The 23857-nt window shown below is 34.7% G+C and overlaps 3 protein-coding genes across 3 annotated transcripts in view; all 3 read left to right on the top strand.

Annotated features, from left to right (window-relative positions):
* Positions 1 to 7618: 7618 nt before the first annotated feature.
* LOC149911034 (paramyosin, long form-like) lies at positions 7619 to 19166 on the top strand. The gene is made up of 16 exons (XM_090102242.1): positions 7619 to 7805; positions 7881 to 7937; positions 9193 to 9279; positions 9981 to 10147; positions 10359 to 10596; positions 10681 to 10800; positions 10957 to 11223; positions 11346 to 11592; positions 11943 to 12070; positions 15540 to 15652; positions 17007 to 17196; positions 17307 to 17441; positions 17537 to 17731; positions 17832 to 17927; positions 18011 to 18292; positions 18409 to 19166. Exons 1-16 carry the CDS (start codon positions 7695 to 7697, stop codon positions 18604 to 18606), a joined length of 2631 nt encoding a protein of 876 aa, XP_089958368.1. The 5' UTR covers positions 7619 to 7694; the 3' UTR covers positions 18607 to 19166.
* Positions 16044 to 16980, top strand: LOC149911035 (paramyosin, short form-like). Its single transcript, XM_090102252.1, has one exon. The coding sequence runs from the start codon at positions 16061 to 16063 to the stop codon at positions 16955 to 16957; it is 897 nt and encodes a 298-aa protein (XP_089958378.1). The 5' UTR covers positions 16044 to 16060; the 3' UTR covers positions 16958 to 16980.
* Positions 19167 to 21675: 2509 nt separating the features above from the next.
* Positions 21676 to 23857, top strand: part of Fhos (Formin homology 2 domain containing) — a 45487-nt gene continuing 43305 nt past the window's right edge. The window contains exon 1 of the mRNA XM_090102232.1: positions 21676 to 21746. The gene's annotated coding sequence lies outside the window, so the exon portion shown is untranslated. The remainder of the gene's footprint in view (positions 21747 to 23857) is intronic.

The raw sequence follows: 23857 nt of genomic DNA, 5'->3' as shown, positions 1-23857 counted from the left end.
TTTTCCTTTCGTCTTTCATGTTTTTTTTTTTATTTTAAAATAATCTAATCAGGTACGACGTAGCCTTCCAAAAAATGCAAAAAAATTACCATCGTCAAAGTATGCAAAAATTATATGTAATTAATATATAGTTTTAAATACTTACACTTGTAACACTTCCAGTGTTACAAGTGTTTATGGGCGGTGGTGACCACTTAACATCAGGTGGCCCATTTGCCCCTTTGCTTGCTCTGTCATAAAAAAAATACCTAATTGTTAGATAAACCATATCTTGTAAACGTAAACCGCTGAATGACCTTTTTAACTACTTAATTGAATTTTCTTGAAATTGGTTTAGTTCAAGGCGAGCCAGCAGAAATGCGTTAATAGATTTAAAAACAGTGTGACAACTGATGTACAAATAATGTGAAATTCTTATTTTTAAAACCAATGTCACTCTACGAATCGAGATAAATGAAATATTTTACGTGATCATCTTGGCACTTATTACCAGTTAAGGTTTAATTTTATATTTTAAAGGCCTTGCAGTTAATATCTTATTATCTAGCATTTGGTATAACCGGATAATACATATAATAAATGGATAATTAAGATATGAGGTATCTCGTTGACTGACCGAGGACCACAATAAACTTAGGTACAACGATGAAAAAATAATTTTAACACTGTTGGTAAAAATACAGTGAGCAAATCAAATAACATCTCACTGTGGTGAGTCAGAAATTAAAAATAGTTTCGTATGAAATAATTTAAAAATGAACGAAATAATATAAGTATAAGCATTTGCACATTTATAATTATTTTAGATTTAACATAGTGTGTACATACACAACAACAAGTAAAATATAAAACTATAATAAAAGAAAACACAAATTAGATCGTCATAACAGTAGCCGCTCGGAAGTGGTTTTTCTTATTTCCAAATACGTCTGTGTAGAAAAATAAAAGTGTGAAGAAAAATTGAAAGCTCACCACATAAAAGCGTACCGATATTACATTAAAGTTGCAGGCAATCTAATAGCTAACACAGTTACATATACAACTTAGTCATAGCCTATTCCAAAATAAAGCACGGAGATATCTAAAACGGCACGTTTGCTACATTTTCGTTATTTCGATTTTATTATAATAATACTTAACCTAAAACCAGTAAAAAGCGTTTAATTAACGCAATATGATTATTATTATTGAAATGATCGAATGGACGATGTTGCCGACATTCCATCGAGATCAGAAATAGTAGTGCGTAGGCGACGGCGCACCTTTACCTAGCCAGTTATTTAGAAAACTGAAAACAGGCCGACAACTGTTTGCTCTCTTCGTTTCAGCGTTGTATAAATACTGAATTATATTTTGCAAGATTCATGGATTTTTTATATGAGTCAACGATAATAATTTACATTTATTTTATATTTTAACGATAGATTTACATCTCCTCACTTTTCCTGGAAATAAAATTGACGACCCATTTTGTATATGGCATGCATGCTTAATTTGTGTTTAATTTTACATTAATCAGTTAAATCGCCTAAGGAATGATTAATATATTTAAAAATATCAATGTCTTAAATATCCTTATTTATCTTCATAAACCTATAAAAGAAAGTCTTTTAGTGCAAATTGAGCCTATCTCAACACTTGCGTTTGGGACTACGTGCAATAGACAGAATGACAGTTTGCTCTATTCAGGTACCATGCCAAGTTGTTCAATCTCTCGATTAATATATCTACGTGCGTTGTCATCTTTGTTAACGACATAACATTGCACATATACCTGCATATATACATATTGAATATGGTTATATATATTGTATATTTTGGGTGCTGAAAGATTGGTTAGCTGATATCAAGATTTTTGAAGTGTTTGAATTGAAATAAATAAGTACGATGTATATTTTTGGATGTGATTTTTTTTATTACATTTGGTTTATGAAAAAGAGATTTTCCCTATAACCAAACTATCACCGAAGCAGGCTGTCTTGTAAAAGTGGTAATATAATATGATAAAATCTTATATAAGCAAACATTAATCTATGCATCATTCATCATATTCTATTTATTACAAGATTTATTTATATATTAATTTATCAGTAAGTATAAATCTTTAATTTACCTATACAACTGTCATATTCTCCGAGCCTCCGAAGACGATATGTACATATTATTATATAGAGTGGTTAAATGTATTTTCTTCATGCATAGTTTATTAGAATTATGAGTTTTATTGTGATTTTATGGTAAAAGAGATAAGTAACGAAATTTGATTCGATAATTCAATGTAAGTTAATAGCGAGGATAAGCCACACGATTGCGAATATATATTTGTTGTATTGATTTACTTGGAAAATTCTATACTTAGAACTATTGAAGTGTCTTACTGAAGCTGGCGTAATGATGGATGTATGGAAGGTTAAAATAAGACAAAGTTTATATTTAAAAAATGGTTTCCATTTAAATTGTGAAATCTAATCATTAGAATCTCAGTCCAAAGGATTTACAGAATCAGGGATTTCTTTTATTTCTGATATCGTAGAATGATTAGAACTTTCATTATGCTCTTATTAATTTTCACTTTCCCCACTGATATCTGCTACCTGTGTAAATAATTATTTTACCGGAAAATTCAACTTTGAAACAAAACTAAGAAGGTATATGTAACAGCAGCTCTATATAATTCCATACAGAGATAATACGTGCGGTCACCACCAATATATAAAGACGACTGACGGATTTTTGAATTTTTGACTGACAGGCTACCGTCACCTATCGCCCGAATTGTTTTCGATTTCGTATGACTCTGAATTGACTCATATTTCTTTCGAACAAGGTGCAAGATACAAGTGCATTGTTTAGGGCACTTACGATTCAATGATTCGGGGTGATTCGGGTGTTTCTGGAAATACGATAATGAGCGAAGATCTGTATGCGCATTATTAATTTTGGAGTACTGTAAATATGTAGAATACACCAAATAAAAGGTAAGAAATTAACATTAAAATTATTAATTGACAAATATAAATAAATCGCTATATGTTTTCTGAAAAAAAAAAACTCTTGGAAATACACAGTTTTATGATAACAAAGTTGTTTTTCAAGACAAATGCAAGCACCTGGAAAAGACTGAAAATGCGTCATTGCCTCCTTGTGTCAATAGCAGCTTATATTTTTTGGAGAAAAATAAATAGAGAAAGCGAGTCACCTACGTTTCGCATTCTCGTGAAAAATCGAAGTAAATTTATTCCTGGTTTAGTTTCTAAATTTTATTCAGTAGAATGGGTAAATACCTACTGTACAATGTACATTTCTAATATAATTAAAAAATATATATTACTAACTAGCGGTCCGCCCCGGCTTCGCTCGTGGTACATATGAAAAATAGATGTTGGCCGATTCTCAGACTTACCCGATATGCACAGAAAATTTCATGAGAATCGGTCCACCCGTTTCGGAGGAGTATGCAGACTAACATTGTGACACGAGAATTTTATATATAAGATAAAATTACCGAAGTGTCTAGTCGTCCGCTAAACGGATGAATAAAATAAATTAGTCGTCCGATTACCGGATGAATAAAATAATTTAATCGTCCGATTACCGGATGAATAAAATAATTTAATCGTCCGATTATTCGGATTAATAGATAACCTTTTAACACTAAAGCTAGTTGGGTTGGACTAAAGCAAAGGGGGCGCAGGACTTAGAAAATTTTTGATGGAGTTGGTGTCATTATAACACCTATTTATTATTATTTTATCGTAAAGATTACGCTACTATAAGCATGTTTTATAGGAACAACTTTTCTCTAAAATAAAAAATGGCCGAGATAATCGCCCTTAATTCGTTAGGTTAGGTTTAGGTTAGGTTAGCCTTTAGGTTAGGTTAGGTTAGGTTTCTTAAAAAAAAACTACACAGAAATAGGAGCCCCGCGAAGCGGGGCTCCGTCGACGCGCAAAAAAAAAAATCAAGTTTAGGTTAGGTTAGCCGTTAGGTTAGGTTAGGTAAGGTTTCTTAAAAAAAAAAACTAAACAGAAATAGGAGCCCCGCGAAGCGGGGCTCCGTCGACACGCAAAAAAAAATCAAGTTTAGGTTAGGTTAGGTTAGGTTAGGTTTCTTAAAAAAAACTACTCAGAAATAGGAGCCCCGCGAAGCGGGGCTCCGTCGACGCGCAAAAAAAAAACAAGTTTAGGTTAGGTTAGCCGTTAGGTTAGGTTAGGTTAGGTTTCTTAAAAAAAAACTACACAGAAATAGGAGCCCCGCGAAGCGGGGCTCCGTCGACGCGCAAAAAAAAATCAAATACCAACGTGTGCCCTCCTCCCCCCTCCTCCCCCCACAAAAAACCTATAATACGTGCGGCAGTTCTCTAAAGAAACCCCGATAACCTAACTATATAGATAAATAGATGTTATCGGACGATTAAATTATTTTATTCATCCGGTAATCGGACGACTAATTTATTTTATTCATCCGTTTAGCGGACGACTAGCTTTGTCCTAAAATTACAATGGTATATAAAGCTTCTTTCAATATCAAAGAAGACACATACAGACAAGGCGCCGCGCCATCACGTTATAGTGTACTATACGATAGATCGTATGAAGAAGCTATTTATAAAATGCAATAAAACATTAAAATACATTTCCAAATCATATCAAACCTATTCATCGGCTTCACGGACTATAAAGTTATTTCAATCTTTACACCCGATACAGTCATAAAGGAGTCACCGCGAGCTCTGCCAACAATCCAAGTTATTTATGTGACGTAAAAATACCAACAATACGATTTGATTTCACGTTTTGGTATTTTGAACATGATATTTGACTTAAAAGTGCTAAAATTTAAAGAATTAAACGTAAATTTGCCGGTTATCTAAAAAAACAGCTTTTTTCCGAATTATTTTCAGGCGGAGGATGTTCAAGTATAGCGGTGCATATAATTTGGGGATAGGTCGGTGAATCATCGCGGCCATCCGCAGCATACGGAACACATTTAGTCCACTTCGCAGGTGTACGAATATAAATGAAAATTGCGTCCACCTGCGCCTTCGCTGGAACGGCTCTAGGACATTCGTGAACACAACATTATAATATCTTCGCTTGCGAACCTACTTCTTCAAGTGCCTTATCTCCTTTGAGAAGTTGGCGATCATTTATATGCTCAAATAATAAAGCAGATACAGCGAGATGTGGAAGGATATATACCGGCGGGATGACACAAGATAAAATATAGCCAAATTATAACTCGTCAAATATTGAAATTAAAATATTATTTTCGTCAAATATTAGTCTTAGCATACCAGAATAAAAGAAAAATATTACGAAATAGCAGACATGAAAATAATACGGTACCGCTCTGCACGAAAATTAAACTGGCTGAAAACTAAATAACACTATAATAATTAAACATTTAAAATTCACATACGAGAGAATTCCATTATAAAATCGTTATCTCTGTATCGAAATAAAATATGAATTAAAAGTTGTACGAGCTTTCTATATGAATGTACTGCGTTGAACTGAAATAGAGCAATGATTAATTACGAGCCGACGTTTTATCCGGCTTCTTATTTACATCTTGACATTTAATTTTCGTATATTCACTTGTTTTTAAATTTAACATTACATATGCATTCGTTTAAATACTCTCAATCAATTACTGAGACATTCTCTGAAGTTTGCAAACATTGTTAAAAGGTATTTTATGAGATAAAGATATAATTACATATAACATTTATTACTATTTACATGGTCATAAATGCCTCTCTACCCCTCACTGCTTACGTTTTGATGCTGCAATGTCGTTTTCAGCGGCTTAATTTACAAATTTACTCAAAGTCAGCCCTATAGGAGCAACCCACTCTCTAATATGGATACTTTAAATTTCCAAATCGAAAGTTCGAAGCACCTTTTTTGGTCGTGCTTTAGGTGGTATACCTAGTACCGAATACCGATGTTATGTTGAATAATAATTCTCGACTTCTAGATAATGCAATAGTGCATTATTGCATTATCCAGAAGATACGGTATCCAACTATCACCGTATTGTCAAAACAAAACAGCTTAGCACCATAATACTATAACAGCATACAGTAATTAATGAACTTTGGAAATCCCAATTATTAATTAACAGTGTATTCGAATAATGATATAATAGCGAAACAATTGAATTTCTTTTAAATATTTTATAGCTTTAAAAATGACAGTTTCTTATATAATGGGGTGACCCCTACGCAGATAACCGAAAGAGTAGAAGACATTCGATTGCTCAAGTTCGGGCAGGATCACGGGTAGTCGAGACGATATGTTGCCCCGGCTTGGCAAAAAGACGCTGGTTCGAATTCCGCCTCGTTATTTAATTGTTTCTATTCTTTCAAAAAATAATTAACTTTCTTTTCCGGACAAAACAAAGTGTATTTACAAATATCATATCAAATAATCAAATATTCGTGTTAATCTTCTTGGAGTGCACGTATTCTTGATTGAATCATATTATGATCTGTAATTTTAGACCAAGATATTTTAAATAATAGTTCCTATTACCGTGGAATCGAACCCATAGGTGCTGAAAGAAAGATACTTACACCTCTTAGTTTCAAGGCTCGTGCTCTGGGATTTAGTCCGAGCTTTAAGTCATCTACATGAGTGAAAGTACAACCTCTTTAAAAATAAACAAATAGTTCTGAAAACCCTATTTTATGGTAAAGGTCAATTAAAATACCTTTAGGTATACAATAGCAAACGCTAAAAGTAAAACCTACGTATGTCCTTGTAATTAGGAACTATGGGAATATTTATAATGAGTGCCAAACTCGTCTTTTTGTTTCTCTTATCTTAAAGAGATTGATGTGGAATTTTGAAAGCTATCTTTACGGTCGAGTTAACTACTGTATGAAAGAGAACTTACTCCCCATTTTAGTCGATATTATACCTGACAAAACTCAATTCAAAGATCTCCGTGCTCGATCGAGGTATGAGTTATTATAATATCTTAATTCTAGTGAGAGAGGGTAGATTGTATTCTTCTTTCCATTACATTATTTTATCAAAATAAATCGACATTCACATAAAATGATTGAACTTATGACCCGCTGAACCAATACCCAATACAATTATCGTATTCACCCCAACATATCTATGTGATACCGCTCGCAAATCACACGGTTTAAATTTAGATTTGATTGATGTTTGTAAACATCAAAACGTTCACTGCTGACTTCTTGAGATCGATTTAAGAGTACAAGAAGTTCATTGTTAAGTTCAATTGATTTGTGGTTCTTTGTGTGGGTCGATGGCGCTCGCCAGAGCCCGCCAGGCATTCCGCAGAAACCTGGATCTAGCGCGACATGCGCAACATCCAGCATGGGCGCAACTGCACCCGCGCGCGAGCGATATGGGTAAAAATTCGCCAAATTTTTGGGCAAAACAAATAAAAGAGAAGTACGAAGACGTAAAGGCGGGCGTGTCTATAAAAGGCCGACAGAGGGGTGCGCGGGGGTGGTAACACGATCCGTGAGCTCCAGGCGGCTGGCGGCCTGGAGCAGCAGCGGCGGCGCGCGCGGGGACCGGGCGGGCGGCGGGCGCGGCGGGCGGCCGGCGGTTGATGCGCGCACGCAACCCGCTCCCGCTCTCACTAGTCGAACGGTGCCCGACCGGTAACGTAGCGCCGACTGCCGACCGAGAGACGAACCAGCGACAATGTCCGCCGTGGCGAAGACTTCCAAGTATACCTACCGCAGCAGCGGCGGCGGCACCACCGACGTTAACATCGAGTACAGCGCCGACCTGAGTGCTCTCTCCAGGCTGGAGGTACCGGCCGTTCGATCAGTGCAGTGCTTGTGAAGTGTTTTGCGGATACATGATAGAATATGTTATATTTTTCAGGACAAGATTCGTCTCCTCCAAGATGACCTGGAATCCGAAAGGGAGCTACGTCAGAGGGTAAGCGATGAACGCGCGAAATGTGATATGAGAGGCCGGCGCGGCCATAGCGGGCGCGCCGGCGCAGGTGTGGGCGGGGCGCGCGATACCTCTATTAATACCGCCGCCCTCGATTTTCCGCCTTACCTTTACGCCCTTACGTAAAGTTTCTCTTTGGAAAAGCCTTTTCTCATATGAATATTACAATTAAAGAAATTTGCTTCTTATAAACTTTACTAATAGAACATCAAGGATAATGTGCTGATATAATATGTTTAGTGTAATAATCATGTGCTAGAAATTATAACAGAAAAATTCTAAAAGCTATATTTTATGTGCTGTTTAACATTACTATGATATTTTCCTTAATGTGTTACATTAAATATATTTTCATTAATACGAAATAGATCATTCGTTAGAAATTATATTCCATATCAGATGATTGAAAATAGCTGTATTTTTATTTTATTTATCGTACTAAATAAAATTAGCATTTCATAATGAACATTATTTAATATCGGTGACCGATGATTACATCGTAACGTTTGCTCATTCTATTTTGGACTGTTGCACGGCGCAACGCTGCCCGAGGGCCGCGCGCGACTGCTGACAGCGCGCTGCACCCGCGACGGCAGCCCGCGGAATAATCCTTCCCAACCGAGATCATACTCGCTGTGATATATTTAGCTACCTATGCGCGAAGCTCTTAAATCTCAACTTCTCGTTCTCCTATCTCATTTTTGAAACTGGGCCAAAAGATGCTTGTTCGCCGAGAATGCCACAATATTGAAATATAATAATAGATCCAGAAGTTACTGGTGAAAATATCCGGATTAGTCACAACTCTGTGACTTGAACTGGCTCTCATAATAGATTGAAACAAATACTGAAGTATGTGAAGGTCGTATTATCGAACGAGAATACGTGGAACTTAACAATAATTTTGCCCAATATTTCTAACTTCAACTTAATTGATGCTTTCCACCTGCTTATTATTGTCAGTTAAAGCGGGTACTTTAATAAATTTTCACAACTTTTCTTTGAATTATTTTATAGACGATTAATAAATATTAACTCTATTTTTTAAATATGATTTAATTAATTCTAAATTAAATAAGAATTCAACGAACTTGGTATATAATAATTATTATATATATATTTAACAATTTAGTCTGCCTTAACCGCATGACCTACCTACCTTCGTGCTCTAGTGTGTATTTGAATGTTACATTTCTATAAGGATATGGAAAATTAACATATAATTTAATATTTACAGATCGAAAGAGAGAAGGCAGATTTGAGCGTACAAGTTATCCAGCTCTCGGAAAGGCTTGAGGAGGCTGAGGGTGGAGCTGAGAGTCAGGTAAACTTTCATTACGTATTAGTTTGTATTATATATTATATTATTAATAATAAACTAGATATAAGATGATGACTATGAAAAAACAGAAAGGAAGAAAACAATGGGATGGATTTTGTGTATCCCAATGGAGTTACCTACGGAAAATAAAGAGTTTAATTGAAAATGTGAAGAACTATTATTGAGAAAAATACATATTATAATATTGAATTCAGAGAAATCAGAATACAACAAACATATATGTTTGCTATCTCAATGAAGAAGAAAGAAACTGGGGATTTGTAAAGAAACCATAGAACAAGAACAGCAATACTTATATTTTATTTTATAATGGTACTTTTGAATATTTCTCACCTCATTTCTTTATTTTATTCCTACTATACATTATGTGGCCTTGCGAATTTTTATGCAAAAAATTGAAATTGCTATTGCGAATATTATTCATATGTTTGTCTTTGTACTTTTATTGTATTCTAGGTACATCATTTTTATTTATGTTTTTTTTTATTAGCTACAGAAATATACTAAACGAAAACGAAGATCAAGAAGCAATACAATCCTAGTAAACGTATATTTTGATTAAATGTAAGATAGGTAGAATTCACATTTTATGCATCATAAGTAAGAATAATCTCAAATGCGTACCCCAAATTGTAAACATAAATATGGGGATGTAATTTGAAATCCATTCGTATATTTTACAGTTCGAGATCAACAGAAAACGAGACACGGAGTTGACCAAGCTTCGTAAGCTCCTTGAAGATGTCCATCTCGAATCAGAGGAAACAGCTCATTTGCTTAAGAAGAAGCACCAGGAAATCGTCGTCGACTTCCAGGAGCAAATCGACAAACTCACCCACAGCAAAAGCAGGTGAGGACATTTGCTCCTACACCAATCACTTGAATCATATGACCATCTTCTAACATATTTATGTATTTTGTTATTGCTGCTGCGAATTATGTTAATATTAAGCTAAGCGTTTTATATCCACCACTCTACATGGACTCCATTATTTATTCGCTGTTATCATAAACTTTCTTGACTATGGCAGTTGGTTGCATTTTTGTCTCTTTGTCCCCAGGGTCGAGAAGGAAAAGTCTAAGTTCCAGGCCGAAGTTTACGAGCTGTTGGCCCAAGTGGAGAACATAAGCAAGGAAAAGATCACAATTTCAAAGACCTGTGAACGCCTTGAGATCACCATCAGCGAACTTCACGTCAAGATTGAAGAATTGAACCGCACCATTGTTGATATTACATCTCACAAGCAGCGCCTTTCCCAAGAAAATGTTGAGCTCGTTAAGGAAGTTCAGGACCTTAAGGTACTTTTGATAGCCTATTGTTGAATATCTTACTCGACGAAAATTTACTCTAAATTAAGTATAACGTATGTAAATTTATTACAGGTGAACATCGAAAACGTACTGTACCTTAAGAGCCAGGTTATCAGCCAGCTCGAGGACGCGCGTCGTAGGCTCGAAGATGATGAAAGAAGGCGCTCAATTCTTGAGGCTAACCTTCACCAGGTAAAATTTACTCCACTTTTATCAAATTATCTACTTGTAGCAATACGATATTTTTTTTCTAAAATCGAGCCATTTCTACAAGAATCGGGTTTAGAAATATTGTTCAATTGTATGCATGACAAAGGAAATTCTATTAAAGAAATATTTGATGACTAGGTTGAGATTGACCTGGAATCCGTCCGCGTCCAACTGGAAGAGGAATCTGAGGCTCGTTTGGACCTTGAACGTCAACTGGTTAAGTCCAACGGAGAGGTTGCGCACTGGAGGTCCAAGTTCGAGGCTGAGGCTGCCGCTAGGGCCGAGGAAATCGAGGAAATCCGTCGCAAGTACTCCATTCGCATCCAAGAGCAGGAAGAACAGATCGAAACCCTCATCGTTAAGATCAACAGCGTTGAGAAGCAAAAGTCTCGTCTCCAGAGCGAAGTAAGTAATAAAGATGTAAAGCAAAAATTAACTTTTCTGAAAGCTATTAAAATTTCCAATCTAGCCAGATACTTTACAATTCACGTCATACAATCAAATACTTAAGAATTGTGTATCCTCAGGTTGAAGTGCTCATTATCGACTTGGAGAAGGCGAACGGAACTGCTCGGGAGTTGCAGAAGAGGACTGAACAGCTTGAACGCGTGAACATCGAGATCAAGTCTCGCCTGGAAGAGACAGTGCAGCTCTACGAACAGAGCACGCGCGACCTGCGCAACAAGCAGACCGAGCTCCAGCGCGTCAGTCACGAGCTCGACAAGACTCGCGAGCAGAAGGACGCTCTTGGCCGCGAGAACAAGAAACTGGGTGGTAAGATATACTTACATTATATTAATATATACAGAGCTGAGATAATGGCTTAATACTTTATGTATAACAGACACAGTTTTAAGAAATAAATAAAATCGGTTTAAAAAAGTTCATAATAACTATTTTGCAAAATTTTATAAGCTGCTATTATCTAAATTATGAGTAAGATAACATTAATTTTAGTTACAAAAAACAAAGCTTTTCAAGGAAATCAGTGGTACAAAAAGTTCTGCTCCCACATTAAAAATAATTAATACTTTAATACAAAACATGAATTATTGAAGTAAAATATCTAAATAGTATGTAATGTGTGTAAGTAGTGTCAAATATGAATCTACGCTATATTGCAGATGAGTTGCACGACGCCCGCGCCACTGTCACTGAGTTGACCCGCCGTCTTCACGAGCTCGAGATCGAGCTGCGCCGTCTTGAGAACGAGCGAGAAGAACTCACCGCCGCTTACAAGGAAGCTGAGGCTGTAAGTAAACCAGAAAAAAAAAACAAAAAACCATTCAAAAAATTCGTGTCAGAAGTGAAACTTCTTTGGCAAGATTCAAAGATACCAAAATCCTCGCATTACTCAATGACGTGACGGTATTGCCACAGGTATTGCCATGCCGCGACCTTGATATTTTACTCTACGCGCCTAAAGAAGTTTCACTTCAAAGTCAAAATCAAAAATTATTTTTCAGTAACAATATTGTTGACTGTTTTTCTAGTCATTGAGATATCCTTTTATGAATTTAAAATTTAAAATGCTTGTGGTAGAACTATTCGCTCTTCCGTAGACATTACATGAATTATTTTTGTTACACAAATAACACTTTCTTTAATTCATACACATTTATAACTCGATCGATGAGGATATAGGCAATATATATCTAATAGGTTTACCATTAATATACATTTAGCTTTTTAACTTTAATTGGCAAACCTCGAACATTAGGATGTAAGTGATAGATACATAAACACAAGATTTGAGAAACATTTTATCGAATTCTTACTTTATCAGGCCATGCTCGTAAGTCCCTACTTTAAAAACCATCTTCAAATGACGTTTTTAACTATTTCGATTCAAAAAGAAGATTAAGATACTCTAAATAGGCTTTGATTAAACTCTATACGAGCCATCAGTATTTATATTATTCTATATTTATAAACAAGACAGAAATGAAATTATTTTAAACGTAAATTGAATGACATTTAATTAGGAGGAGTTACTACATATACAGGGTGTCCCAAAAAGTAGTGATGAACGGAAGCTGGGAGGTAGAGGACCAAGAGGGCTATCCGAATCACCCCCATGTGTGTTATGCGATTTTTCGTATTTTCGGAGTTATTACATTTTTTTCAATTTTTCATCTATCGCCGAGTACGATGAGATTTTTATTTATGGTGACGTGAATTATTGCGCTAGATGCTTGATTTTTTTTGTGTGCTAAGCTGAAAGATAGGCCAATTCAGTATGGTAACATTTACTATCGTTAGATCTTCGAATGGAATAAAAAAAAGAATTAAATGCCAAGAAAGATAAAATTACCCAGTATGTTCATAACTTCAAGGGCCCATAAAAAAATAAAATCACATAAAAAAGGTTTTCCATTTGGCTTTTAAAAACTTGCTCTATCGATCAGGTAGCCACCATAAAAATTTCATTTTATTATTCTGAAGGCTTCAATCGAAAAATTGAAATCTAAATGTGGTAAGTGCAAAACTTTTATTAACATGATGATAATTAAAACCAATAAATAGGTGTTTAATTACCAGAATTTTTTTAAATAGCCCCGCTGTTGCTCAGTGCAAGTGCGACATCACCGTAAAAAGTTGTCTTTTAAATGTCTGAATGCTTTTTTATCATTTTTAATGGTTTCTTCTGCTACTATGAATTTCCGGGTTATTTCGTCCAAATTGGGGCATTCTCTCAAGTAGCCGAGGTCTTTTTAGTATCCCCATTGAAAAAAAATCAATGGGGTTTATTCGAGGGACCGTAGAGGCCAGGCTTTAAAGCAGGCGTCACCGGCGCATGCGCAGGCTGCAACGACCAATCCATCTTTTGCCCTTTAGCCTGGCCTCCACGGTCTCCGGACATAAACCCTATTGAATTTTTTCCGTGGGGATACTACAAAGACGAGAGACTGCCACAATTTGGACGAAATAACCCGGAAATTCATAGTAGCAGAAGAAACCATTAAAAATGATAAAAGAGCATTCAGACATTAAAAAGACAACTTTTTACGGTGATGTCGCACTTGCATTGAGCAACAGCGGGGCTATTTAAAAAAAATTCATTTTTAAACACCTATTTATTGGTTTTAATAATCATCATGTTAATAAAAATTTTGCACTTACCACATTTAGATTTCAATTTTTCGATTGAAGCCTTCAGAATAATAAAATGAAATTTTTAGGGTAGCTACCTGATCGATAGAGCAAGTTTTTAAAAGCCAAATGGAAAACCTTTTTTATGTGATTTTATTTTTTTATGGGCCCTTGAAGTTATGAACATACTGGGTAATTTTATCTTTCATAGCATTTAATTCTTTTTTTTATTCCATTCGAAGATCTAACGATAGTAAATGTTACCATACTGAATTGGTCTATCTTTCAGCTTAGCACACAAAAAAAAACAAGCATCTAGCGCAATAATTCACGTCACCATAAATAAAAATCTCATCGTACTCGGCGATAGATGAAAAATTGAAAAAAATGTAATAACTCCGAAAATACGAAAAATCGCATAACACACATGGGGGTGATTCGGATAGCCCTCTAAGTCCTCTACCTCCCAGCTTCAGTATATCACTACTTTTTGGGACACCCTGTATAGCCTGTGTTACCTATAGCGCTGATAAAATAGTTATGAATTTTCCATTTTCTATCATTTTATTACATTTTCTATTTCCAAGAGTAGAACAAACACAGATTGTTTAAAAAATATATTAAACTAGTGGTCCGCCCCAGCTTCGCCCGTGGTACATATTTCGCAATAAAAGGTAGCCTATGTCCTTTCTCGGGTATCAAAATATCTCCATACCAAATTTCATGCAAATTGGTTCAGTAGTTTAGGCTTGATTGAGTAACAGACAGACAGACAGAGTTACTTTCGCATTTATAATATTAGTATGGATTATCATTGGATAAGACCATTGTAATGCGTAATTAATAGACTGAATTATTGGATAATTTTTGAAGTAACAATGTGTATACTGAAGAATATCCTAATTGTAACTAATAAGCTCTACCTAAATTATTTTTGGTATAGTTGCTATGCGAAAAGCTCTACAGGGGCTACTTATGACAAATACATAATACCTAATCAGAATATACCATGTACCTATTACTTTAAGTACAAGTGTAAAATAATTAGAATCCATTTTACCCATTAATGTCAAAAATAAATATGACTACATTGTATATAAATGCGCATGCTTGCCGTCAGGGCAGTTTTAATTATAGTTAATGATCGTTCAGGTGACGGCATTAGAGCCAAATAAACTAATTTAATTGATTATTTGTCGAAGCATTTGTGTTGGCAACTGACACAATCAATTTAACCGAAATTACGTCACACGGCTGTTGCTGAAAATATATTATGCGTAGGTTTCGCGCTTGCATTTCGATAAATTTTCTCTTACTATGTTTATATAGCGATAAATAAAACGGCTTGGACTTCTTTTACCTTTTAAATTTTTCCTTGTGCATGCACACTCGCCACTCACTGAACCCATTTTAGAGAAAGATAAACAATTGATATTATTGATTGATTGCACCTAGATCTCAAATAAAAGAGACGGAAAAGTTTTCCAAGAAATTTTTCAGTTCAAAAATAATCCCTCGTGAAGATTTAGGTCACTTTTAATTTACGTACTAATGACATATTGTCATTGCAATAATGGTATTGCAATGATGTATTAAAACATTATTAATAATTGAAATATTGTATTTAGGGCCGTAAAGCCGAGGAACAGCGCTCGCAGAGGTTGACCGCTGAGTTCGGTCAGTTCCGTCATGAGGCTGAACGCCGTCTCCAGGAGAAGGAGGAAGAAATTGAATCCATCCGGTAAGCGACACTATAATAATATTTAGCTTAATGCATTTCCTATGTAGAAATATAGTGATACCTACTTCATGATAATAGATATTAAATAGGGTCAAGTGAAAAATCTTGAAACGTTAACACTAGGTTTAAGATCAATAACGATCAATCAGCAAAAACAGTCATATCCGGTGCGGTCTATGTACGTTCAATCAAAATATTCTACTGTGTAATGAATTGGCAAGATTCCCGTTTAAATATAGCGGCGTCTCCGGTTGGCCAAAACTGCACTTCGCAAATCTGCTGCTGGCTGGCATAACAGTTGTAGTGTAGCGCTAAAGTCGACAGTGCATCATACTAATTCATAATCAGTGCATCCAAAAATATTAAATTATTGTTTATAAAAAAAAAAAAAACAATTAATAAATCATCATGCCACCTATGAAAATGCCCGAATCAAAGTGGAATAAGCCTCCCACAGCAATATATGAGGACAATTACGGATATGGAATCAATTTTTACCAACCCATGATTGACTATATTACAGCAAAACAACAAGGAGAATCTGTGAAGCCGCCTCATTTGCCATGGAATAACGAAAGAGGTTTAGAAAAATATAGATTTGATAAACCAATTAAAGCTTATTCAGAGCACGATTTGAGAAAAATATCGCGGGATGTTGCTGAACAGGCGAAGAGAGATTTGAGTTCAATGAGTGTTAGCAAACGATCTCCGTTTTCAGTCATTAAAACCGCAGCTGCTGCGAATATAACAAAACATATTGAAACCGAGAGTGTAACTGTTAAGACTAAAAGGAAAAAAGTGGAAAAAGAAAAACTTTTTAAGGAAAGACAAAATAAAATGTTAGCAGACGTTGAAAGGGAATTAGCAAGACTAGGTTCGAATGCAGCTATAGAATCTGAGCTCAGATCTAAAGCAAAATTATACCGCGGAAAATCTGCAAAAGCAATTGCTCACACATTACTTGAGGAGAGCAAACATAATGTTTTAAGTGAAAATAAAAAGGGAATATATAAGAAAAATCTCAAATTTAATGATGATTGGCAAGAGTCAAAATCTCTAGCAATTAAACATACAAAACATCAAAACCTAGATGACGTTTTACCTCCTGAATTTAAAATTAAATCTATACAAACATTGAGTGAATCTTTGTCTAAAGTATGTCTTGTACAAATAGAAACTGAAATACCGAATATAAATATCGAATACGTTGAAAAATTGAACGAATTAAAAGAAACAATAAAACAATTTGATAAACTTGATATGAGTATTTTAGCTAGCAGCAGGTACCTAATAATATCACTTTAAATATTTAATCGTGTTAACCAATCAACCTAATACATTTATTATTTAACAGCAAACAGACCAGCATTGAAATTGAGCAGCTTAACGCTCGTGTCGTGGAAGCTGAGACCAAGCTGAAGACCGAGGTCACCCGCATCAAGAAGAAGCTGCAGATCCAGATCACCGAACTGGAGCTGTCTCTTGACGTTGCCAACAAGACCAACATTGACTTGCAGAAGACTATCAAAAAGCAATCTCTGCAGGTACAACCACGGTTTTATTTTAAAACGAATAAGTTGAACAAATCATATCATAAGTTTATTTATTTCCAATATTATGTTTTATTAATTATAACAATCTTAAACTTCAACAGCTTACCGAGATCCAGACCCACTACGACGAGATTCAAAGGCAGTTGCAGGTGACCCTTGACCAATACGGCGTTGCTCAACGCAGAATTCAATCTCTCACTGGTGAAGTTGAAGAGATCCGTGGCAATTACGAACAGGTACAGTAAAAAAATTTAGATCTGAATATTCATATTGTCTCTTGTATGAAAATATAATGGAACACAAAGTAACATGGTATTTATGTAATTATTAGGCCCTCCGTGCTAAGCGCACCATTGAACAATCCTTCGAAGAAGCCCAGACGCGCATCAATGAACTTACCGTCATCAACGTGAACCTGTCCAGCAGCAAGGCTAAGATCGAACAAGAACTGTCCGCTGTCGCTGCTGACTACGACGAGATCACCAAGGAACTGCGCGTCGCTGACGAGAGATACCAGCGCGTACAGGTAATTAGCTTTTTTACCAAATTATTTGTATCTACGTAAACATGGTAATAATTGCTAATATTTTAATTGTATTCATTATTAAAAAATCATACCTTTTCAGACTGAGTTGAAGCACACCGTTGAGCACCTGCACGAAGAACAAGAGAGGATTGTCAAGATTGAGGCTATTAAGAAGTCCCTTGAAATCGAAGTCAAGGTAACCTACGATTCCTCCGTTGTTGTATTTTAGACAATATGATGACATGATGAATTAATACTCAATGATTTTGCCATTTTTAGAACATTTCCGTCCGTCTGGAGGAAGTCGAGGCTAACGCTATTGTTGGTGGCAAGCGTATCATCAGCAAACTTGAGGCCCGCATTAAGGACATGGAACTTGAGCTTGACGAAGAGAAGAGGAGACACGCTGAAACCATCAAGATCCTCCGCAAGAAGGAGCGCTCCCTCAAGGAGATCATGATTCAATGCGAAGAAGACCAAAAGAACATCGTCCTTCTTCAGGACTCTCTGGAAAAATGCTCCCAGAAGGTCAACATCTACAAGAGGCAGTTGCAGGAACAGGTAAAATTTACTATATCTTCTTTGATAAAATTCAATTAGTATAAGTAATAGAAATAAGGAGGAAAATATTGTATAGTGTAAAACATCTAAATCACGTATACTTTTTTAATTTGTAGGAGGGTGTTTCTCAACAAAGTGTCACAAGGGTGCGACGATTCCAACGCGAGCTCGAAGCCGCCGAGGACCGCGCTGAAACTGCCGAGAGCAATCTCTCTCTCATCCGCGCTAAGCACCGCACTTTCGTCACCACTTCTACCGTACCTGGCTCACAGGTGTACTTAGTGCAGGAATCCCGCGCACTCAGCACAGAGTGAGCGACTCACTCTTAGCCCCGCCACACCAGCATTTCTCACCAACATCAAGGGGCACAATTCCGGTCGGGTTAAGCCTAGTCGTTCGATAAGTGATGTTTTACTTCCGATAGATAGCACTAGAGGACGAAAAGCCCACTAGTGCCATCTAAACACAATCGGAGAAGATCCGGGACGGACGCTCGGCGCCGTGGCTCGCCCTAAAGCTGCCGTGTCTCCACATCGCCTAAGCCATTCGCCGACCGTTCATCCCGTTGTCATTTTTTTAATTGTAATGCTAAATAATTGAAATAAAGGAACCAATAAACCCAAAAGCTTTTTATTATTATGTCTAATAAGGTCATCGGCGCTATGAAACACGAGAACATCGCGCGCCTATTATCCGTAGGCGCACTAGCTAAAAGTGAAGAAACTGTTGTTTTATATGATTATTATTTATTAATTGTGCAATACATATACTTACTATACGTTTGTAACTGTAACTTTAATTAATTTTAAAAATAAATGAAATAAATGCTATTTATGTTAAAGAGTAAAAAAATAATAAAAGTTTAAAAACGAAACGAGTTTTATTTGTGTAAATTTATTTAAAAATCGTATTGAATGAAGTAAAGTTTATAATTTGATATTAATTAATAATAATTTAATAAGTAGAAAATATAGAACTAATTTTCTCAAACCTTAACAAACCTGGCTTAAGGATGAAATATGAATAGGGAACAAACAATTTTATCTATTCGAAATAACATCTCTATCTCTATAATATCTCCTCTAATATATAAAATCCTCATGGCTTAGAATTAGTAACCATACTCCTCCAAACAGCTAGGCCGACTCTCATGTAATTTTGTGTGCCTATTAGCTAATTCAGATTCGGTCACCAGCTATTTTTGATACCTCTGTGTGACAAAAGAGGCAGAACTATGTTTGCCGAGACCAGCTAGTCTACATTACTTAAACGACGATGCGATGTAAGTATGTAATTACAGGTAATCCGTTCGAATTTAGCAAAAATGATGAACCTAATTTTAAGTCTAATTTATTTTTTATTATCACTGAGAGTTGAGACTGAAATAGATTTTACACGAAAGAAAATTAGGGTCTTTATTACTCTTATTCTAATATCAAATTACTAGTATCCTTACCGATCAGGTAAAAATTATACATAGTTAGTTTTGAAACATTGAAAGGTTAAATCAAAAATCTGTTTTCGCAAGTGCTTATAATTATTACAAAATTATAGGATATTTTATGTTGTATTTTAGAAAACAGATAAAGCCTTCTTACTTGAGTATTTACTTGTGTATTATTTTTGTTTGAATTATAAGTTTTTTTTTTTCGACTCTCATAAAACCGAAGCCACGGGCCACATGTTATATGAACACATCCGAATCTTAATCTTAATATACTATTATAAAGGCGAAAGTTTGTATGGATGTATGGATGTTTGTTACTCTTTCACATAAAAACTACTGAACCGATTACAATAAAATTTAGCACACATATAGAGGGTAACTTGGATTAACATTTAACACATAGGATAGGTTTTATCCCGGAAATCCCACGGGAACGGGAACTATGCGGGTTTTCCTTTGAAAACGCGTTCGAAGCCGCGGGCGGAAATCTAGTACATAATATAAGAATATTAATGTCAGAAGAAATGTAAAGAAGTGTAAAATAAACAAAATAACAGCCTGTTTACCGTGTGTGTTACTCGGTAGCCTTGTAGTATTTCATCAAAATATTGTATCAAAAGTATTATAATTTGAAAAAAGCGAAAAACTCCATTCATATAGTTTTGTTATATACGCCATCTATTGAAGTATTCCTGCACTACACAAATTTCTTATACTTACACAAAAATACCTGAAAGAATACACAGATGTCGCTAAGTGATACAGACAATGGTTTTTGTGTGGTTTTTGGTTTATATATTATGTGTTATTAGAAAAATATTTAGCTAAGCCGGCAAACGTTGTCCTGTCTAGTACCTTCTTATCACTTCGAGGTATGAAATTACGTTATAATATATAGACTATTTATAGAGCTACCTACCGAACATACATAAAATTTGATATAAATTGGTCTAGCCGTTTCCGAGCAGTATGAGTTATGACAACTTTTAAATTAAGTAAGGGTGAGGTTTATTGCATATTAATATATAAATATTATTAACCGCTAACTATTATTTTTTTATAAATGTTGAAACCTACAAATAATGTAGAGAAAACAAAGATATAATGTATAAGTATTGTGAAGTCATATTTATTTTTTTTTTTTTTTTTATTTATAAATACTTTATTGCACTTAAATATAACAAAACAAGAAATACAAACACATAAATATAACCTACACTAAGTACAATTCTTCCAGACAACCTTTGGTACAATAGAGGAATAAATACATAAATGGGTAGTGCAATAATAACTACGATAAAGGATACACATACATATTTAGTCATATTCAGATATTTCAAACGATACTTTTGATTTACAGAATAATTGAAAAAAGATTCAAGTGTTGATACACTTGAATCTTTTTAAACATGAGCTTATGAATTCAAATCAATACAATATATTTCTATTAATAAGTAATGTGAGTTGGGCGAATAGAAATCTTTGAAAATATGGGTAGTTTTCTTCCTTCAAAACAAATGTAAAGTAATTTTCATCAATACATAGGTAATAAAAGAGATTTTTAGTATTCTTTCTCTAATTTTAAAATAAGAAGACCGGATATTTCCGTTTTATTGAAAAAGCTGAAAGTAGTAGCTTCCTAATATAAATTCCAGCCATAATTTGTCAGATAAGTATGCATAAAGCGAACTTATTAGGTGTCATTAGTACGTGAATTTACAAATATAAACTTATTTCCTCGTTTATGATAAACTATAGAACCGCAAAGCTCACGACAAAATTCATTATAGCTAGCAAAAGCTCTTGCCGAATTTACTTCCCCTCGAAATTTGAATATTAATTCCCGAATGCATTCGCTGAAAAATAACATGTATCCCGCATGCGTCTCGTTTCCGTCTCGTTGCCGTCTCGCTTGTGTAACAAAACGAGTGTAGAGTGCAGAGTGGTCGCCGCCGCCCGCCCAGTCGCCGACCGCCCGCCTTGCATCGCACGCGCATAACCAAACAGGTTAGTTAAATAACCTTATTTTCTTTTACCATTATAACTAAACACTTCCGTATTCTTAAGACAGATAATTAAACACTAGTATCGCAATTAACGACAAAACAATACACTGTTCAGTGATCGGCCCTGAAAGTATAAACGATTTCGGAATTTTGTGTTCAGTTCTGCAGTTTTTGGACGGTTTTAAACAGATTGAGTGCAATCTTATTGGAAGAAGTAAAGGGGCTTAATATTGAGACATTGAGTGGTTAATTCCTTAAATTGTTTCACATTAACATTGTTGTTTATAAATATTTAATTTACCTACTATTTTGATGTAGACCGTACCACGTATGTAGGTACGTGGTATATACTTATTAATATTGCTTGATATGATATTGGAATATAAATAAATAAAAGAAACTTAACTTCATTGAATAGAAATCAATCGAAGTAGATACATATATATATTTATAATATATTTGTATTCAAAGTTTATAAAATCATAGGATATAATGTACCTACCTATATTTGTATTAATATTTATAACTTTATTTTAGACTATGAGTATGCAAGTCATCTTTAATTTTTACTTTATAGTACCGAATCGATTCAAGTTTCATTACTGCATGTGTTTTTGTAAATGATGCCCTTTGTAAGCCTCTATATAATTTGCATTACGTAAACAATATTCAAATGTGTCAATTTTCACAGAAAGTTCATTTCATTTGAAGCTCGTAACATAACGATGTGTGTAACGATAATATGATATCTGTCACACCTTTATTTAATGTATTATTAATATTAACAGTTGTTCCAATTAACTGTAGGTACAGTTTCGTGCAGCAAATAAATCAAAAAGCTTTTGTTCTTTCAATTTTACATAATATTATGAGCCGTAAATTAATCGCGTACGGAGCCATTTTATTGTTGGATCTACGTTCCGATATAAAACTGTGCGACAAATACGTTAAACATGTATATTTATCTGAAACTCATAAATAAATGTTCTGGCAAAAACAGTGTTGGGATGTATGTCAAGTTCAACACTATAATGTAATTATTTAGGACCGTATCGTCAGTTTTATGTACCTACGTGTTCTCCTTCCGCTGAATTTATTGAGAGTTTTTCGAAACACGCGGAAAGCTGGGATTTCAGCGCGTAACACAGTTGTGTTTCAGCCAGTGAATGTGAATATTAGTTGACTGTACACAATTAGTCACAGTTCTTTTACAAATGTTTAGAAATGAAGTGGACGAGCGTGTTTGTTGACGATGTATGAACCTACGCAAATTACAATGACTTTTTGTTCTAGTTTTTTTCGGTCAACCGTCCATAGATTTATATTTGTAGTGCGCGTTGGAGTCTTTAATTATAACTAGTTGATCTATAAGTTTTAAAAGAACAATAATCACAATCCGATTTGTAATTTATTTTATTTATCAGGCTACGGAAAAACGTATTCCAGATAAATCTATCGAAATCAAAGTAAATTTTAGTGAACCAGTAATTCGCAGTAAAAAGTGTAGGCGATCGGTTACTCCAAATACAAACTAATTTTGCTCTAAATAGAGCCATATTATTCACATGCCTGTACAACGTTTATTTTTAATCGGGTTTATATGCCTTTGTAAAAAATCTGGGTGTATTTCATATGAAGCAAAAAGCAAATATATAGATCTATCAAATTCAAAATGAAACATTTGTTCGTGCATCTAGATTACCGTAAATTTCGATGGCTTAATATTTTTAGACTCTGAAGGGAATTTCTACTAAAAATAACTGAAAAGAAACGCAATATATAATTCAGATCATGTACAATAGAATAAACACTAATAAATATAGGAACTGCTAGTTACTAATGTATTCATTTCATTGCGATAGAAATAAAATCTAAAAGGAATACTAAAATAATAACAAACAGATTATATTATTATGTAAAATTTTGTTAAAGAAATGGAATATAAAAAAGGGTGTCCACCAAAGAAAATAACTTTATTTATTTCATTTATGCTTTATTCCTTTAAAACTTTACTATAAGACTTAAACTAAGTAATTTGAAATGAAAACAATAGACTTGTCGCTAAATAGCGATTTCATCTAAACAACTTTTTGTGAAACATGTAATATGCAT

The sequence above is a fragment of the Colias eurytheme genome, chromosome 1, assembly GCF_061535395.1.
Source record: "Colias eurytheme isolate Ceu_HAF_F1 chromosome 1, ilColEury1 Martin Lab GWU primary, whole genome shotgun sequence".
NCBI lineage: Eukaryota > Metazoa > Arthropoda > Insecta > Lepidoptera > Pieridae > Colias > Colias eurytheme.
This window is presented reverse-complemented; position numbering and strand designations above follow the sequence as displayed.

Coding starts and splice junctions, on each gene's coding strand:
- LOC149911034 (XM_090102242.1), top strand. CDS start 7,695: ATGTCCGCCGTGGCGAAGACTTCCAAGTATACCTACCGCAGCAGCGGC. Junction 10,801..10,956: donor TTGAGGCTAACCTTCACCAG/GTAAAATTTACT, acceptor TTTGATGACTAG/GTTGAGATTGACCTGGAATC. Junction 17,732..17,831: donor AGAGATACCAGCGCGTACAG/GTAATTAGCTTT, acceptor ATACCTTTTCAG/ACTGAGTTGAAGCACACCGT.
- LOC149911035 (XM_090102252.1), top strand. CDS start 16,061: ATGCCACCTATGAAAATGCCCGAATCAAAGTGGAATAAGCCTCCCACA.